Genomic DNA, 3,877 nt, shown 5'->3' on the forward strand with positions numbered 1-3,877 from the left:
TATATATTGCACACTAATGTCACAAACTTTCCAACTCTATATCTATGTGCTGAATCCCTGCTTGTCCTGACCCACAAAGAATAATAGCCACTGTTACAGCAGCAAGTGAAGAAATAGCATCAATAACTAAAAAAGTGTCAAAAGGATAGATCACTTCTTTTGACACTTTTTTAGTTATTGATGCTATTTCTTCACTTGCTGCTGTAACAGTGGCTATTATTCTTTGTGGGTCAGGACAAGCANCTCTCAAGGGCCATTTCAATTTTTTCAACATCCTCCGAGGGCCGTACAAATTACTCAACGTCTGCTTAAAAAACTCAAATCACAGCCCATTCATTTCGCGTTTCTTTCATGCTGTGCAAAGAAAAAGCAACCTCTTAATCCAGATATTTGACCATGACTCGCGCATGCATTCACGTGCATGGTTGTGGCATGATCACCAAAACAGAAAGTTATTTTTTAAATGTTGAAGTTAAGAGCATCAATCTGGTGCACTTTGAGAGCAACATTAGATCTATGGATACATCTCTCAACACCCATATGAAACAGAACTGTAAGCAGAATTTTATTTTTCTTTATGGATATTTTACAAATCACTTCCCTTTTAAACTGTATTCTTGTTTATTAATAACAACTTTTTTTTACTGTCATATTAGTATTGTATACCTGTTTACTTTATTCTCTTATTTTTTATAACTATAATGATCATATAAAGATGTGCCTTTACCTCACTGGTTGGAGAAACAGCTTCTTATATTCGTTAGCATAGCTAGCTAACCAGATGCTAATAACAACTAAGTTATTGACTGTATGATTAGTATGACAGATGAACAGATCGCAACTGGGCTTTCAACTAAAGAGACAGCCACGCAAACACTGCGGCATGTGTACAGCTCCTTATGGGTATTGCAATTTGTGAAGTCCCAGCCCGGAGCCGGGTTCTGGTGCTCTCCGTTAGAACTACACTCCTGTCAGACGAGACATATACCACGTGATGACACGTTAGGCTCGTGTTGTGTTCAAGGACCCTGATCTTGGCCAGGAAAAACAAGCTTGTTTAATTATTTTGCGGTCTAGATTTCTTGAATTTTTTTCTTTTTTGCGTGTGTTTATAAATTACCTCGAGGGCCGTACCAAATGGTCTCGCGGGCCGTATACGGCCCGGAGGCCGGAGGTTCCCCACCCCTGGTGTATGTGAAGGATACTTGACATTTGCATGTTGAATGCTGAGATGCTTATGGTGAATCCTTCATCAATGCCTTTATTGTAAAAGAGGCCCTATTGTGCTTTTTGGGGGGTTCCCCCTTTTCTGTAGTTTGTTATATACGTTTTTCTGCATGTAAATCCCAAAGGCCACGCCAGAGGGAGTTTCTCTCCTCCCCAACGCCTGAATCGTCTCCATTGTAGTCCTTTGTTTCAGGCCTCCCGTTTCTATTGGATAGTGCTCCAACACATTGTACCAATTTTTAAATACGTAGTAAAACTAAATATATGTTTTATGATGACATGCATTTGGTTCATATCTAGATTCTCTGAACTGATTTTAAAAATCTAATTTGAGAACTGATACTCAAAGGAGTTTGAACTTGGTGGTCACAGTATATATTTACCTATTAATAATATTCTCACCATTCCCATGTTTGTGGCACCCTTTGATTATACTACCCTCTACTGTCTGGTTTCATCAACTACACACGTGATAATACATGGTATTAAAAGGAGAAAAGCGACTTTGTTAGATTCAGTCTGAAGTAAAAAGGTGTGGCAATATTACCAAAAGTTGGCAAATTGTCAATGATATTTGAAAATAAATCAATATTTATTTTTACATGACAAGTTTAAACGTGGGACATTTAAATATGCAATTATTAAAAATGTATTTATACAGCCTATGTATATTTGGAAGTACTATAAATACAATAAGACACAATTATACACGTAAACATCAAAATAATTAAAGATGTACAGTGTGAAAAATTAATTATTCTCAATGGTCCCACCCGATTTTAGCATTCACCGGCTTCATTAAGGTCTCTGAATGTTTAAAGATTACCACTGCCTTAAAACTTATTTGATTAGCAGTTTCCTTCACATTTGATCACTTCAAACAGCACAGCAGATTCAGATTTCTAAAGTATGGAAAGGTAAAAAAGAGGACATTAGACTTCAAATGAAGAGTGTGATGATAGCTATGGGCATTAAAAGGAGAGGGACAAAGACTCCAGTGTGTTTCGCTCCGTTACATAGGTCCCCAGCACAGCATCTGACACTCACAGAATCCACGTTATTGCACACATCACTTCTCATGCATTCTTTTGTGATCAAATTTTCAGCAACTGCAACAGAGAAGAACGGGAAGTATTACATTTTATAAGATAACATATGTGATAATATTCACAGAGGTTCTGGCTACTCAAATCACACAATAATATAAAACATAATAATAACATATCAAAGCCACAATATTGTGGTAAATGCAACATACCGATGGAGGTGCTGCAGCGGTCATAATGTTCAGCACAGTCCCAAACATGAGTGCAGGAGCCAGGGTTTGCACTCCAGCAGGTGAAACACTTTAACCCACACACTGCAGGCAAAGCAGAATTTATATTTTTTACAATGACCTCAACTTACTGATTTTTAGATTACATTTTATGATGGCTGCTCATCTTTACTGCTCTTACCTCCTGACAGCATCATACAGATGATCCCCAAAGACACACACAGCCTCATTTTGAGTCAAATGGAAAGCCAAGGAATTGAAAACTTGTCCGACCTCTGATGATGTCAAATGAATGTTATCCACTTCCTGGTGTATTTTATATCCACGGACAAACTAGTTATGTTTGGACAGGTCAGAGGGGAGTATCCACCAGTTTTCCTTTCATGTTGACCATTTCTTTCATGTTTAATCATTTATTTGTACCTGGCTCTCAAAAGTCGTACCAATTCATCATCAATAACAGTTTCAAAAACATTCCTGTGTCGAGGAATGTTTTCTTAACCTGAGTTACATATTTGTTTTTACATGTTGTCAAAACACTTGAACCATCTTTGTTGAAGCTGAAGCTGCCACTCCTAAAGGTGTAAATGTTTAACTAATTGCTGTTTCAACAGCCAAAAAACCTTGGCAGATCTTTATTAGAGCTATGGAGTTGCCTACTAAAGTCTGCATGTATGCTGATCGTGGTCGAAAATACCAGTTATTGTAAACACTATTCGTTTTATGTGATTTACAATCTTACATATTCAGTATCCCTGCTGACAAAATCTAATTGTATTCTCTGTCAGATAAATCCTAGCCTTATTGAGATTATAATAATTGCAGCATTACACCTCACCAACACACACTCATATACACACTAATCTTGTTAATGCAGATTTTTAATGGCATTAGTAGATCTACGTCATTAATCTGCTGCCAAAAAAGGCAGAGCAACTAAAAAAAACTCTAGAATTTAGAAGGGCCATTCACCCAAATAATTAATTAATAATATCTTAATTTAATTTCTTGTGCTTTTATTCATACAGCTTAATCCACACTCCTTCTTTCCAAAGCATCTAAGATGAAGTAACTTTGTTATACTGTAGTGTCGGCCAGCCCACTCTGTTTGCTCTGTCTGGTGTTTGCAAGGATCTTGACCTTTCACCCCTGGATGAAAGGCCTGAGACAGCAGGTGAGGTCTGGATGCCAGGTTATCCACCGGCTGCTGAGAAGTGATCTATCCTTTTGACACTTTTTTAGTTCCTGATGCTATTTCTTAACAGTGGCAATGGCGACTGGTCATTAGGGGCACAGCCCCACCTAGTGTCAGCAGAAAGTATTACAACAAACGCGGAACAACGGCCAAAAACACATACATTAGCAGGAAACAGC

General features: G+C 37.8%; 1 protein-coding gene across 1 annotated transcript; it reads right to left on the minus strand.

Annotated features, from left to right (window-relative positions):
• Positions 1-1,915: 1,915 nt before the first annotated feature.
• LOC104955832 (CD59 glycoprotein-like) lies at positions 1,916-2,770 on the minus strand. Its single transcript, XM_010783226.1, has 3 exons — positions 2,685-2,770; positions 2,486-2,587; positions 1,916-2,336 (listed from the first exon to the last, which is right to left on the minus strand). Exons 1-3 carry the CDS (start codon positions 2,731-2,733, stop codon positions 2,167-2,169), a joined length of 321 nt encoding a protein of 106 aa, XP_010781528.1. The 5' UTR covers positions 2,734-2,770; the 3' UTR covers positions 1,916-2,166.
• Positions 2,771-3,877: the final 1,107 nt, after the last annotated feature.

Source organism: Notothenia coriiceps, unplaced genomic scaffold, assembly GCF_000735185.1.
Source record: "Notothenia coriiceps isolate Sejong01 unplaced genomic scaffold, NC01 NC01_scaffold00000662, whole genome shotgun sequence".
Lineage (NCBI taxonomy): Eukaryota > Metazoa > Chordata > Actinopteri > Perciformes > Nototheniidae > Notothenia > Notothenia coriiceps.

Bases quoted from the DNA above. Each gene is read 5' to 3' on its own strand.
- LOC104955832 (XM_010783226.1), bottom strand. From the start codon at position 2,733: ATGAGGCTGTGTGTGTCTTTGGGGATCATCTGTATGATGCTGTCAGGA. The intron at 2,588-2,684 runs GTAAGAGCAGTA...CTTTGCCTGCAG, and splicing joins CTGTATGATGCTGTCAGGAG to TGTGTGGGTTAAAGTGTTTC. The intron at 2,337-2,485 runs GTATGTTGCATT...TCTCTGTTGCAG, and splicing joins CCGCTGCAGCACCTCCATCG to TTGCTGAAAATTTGATCACA.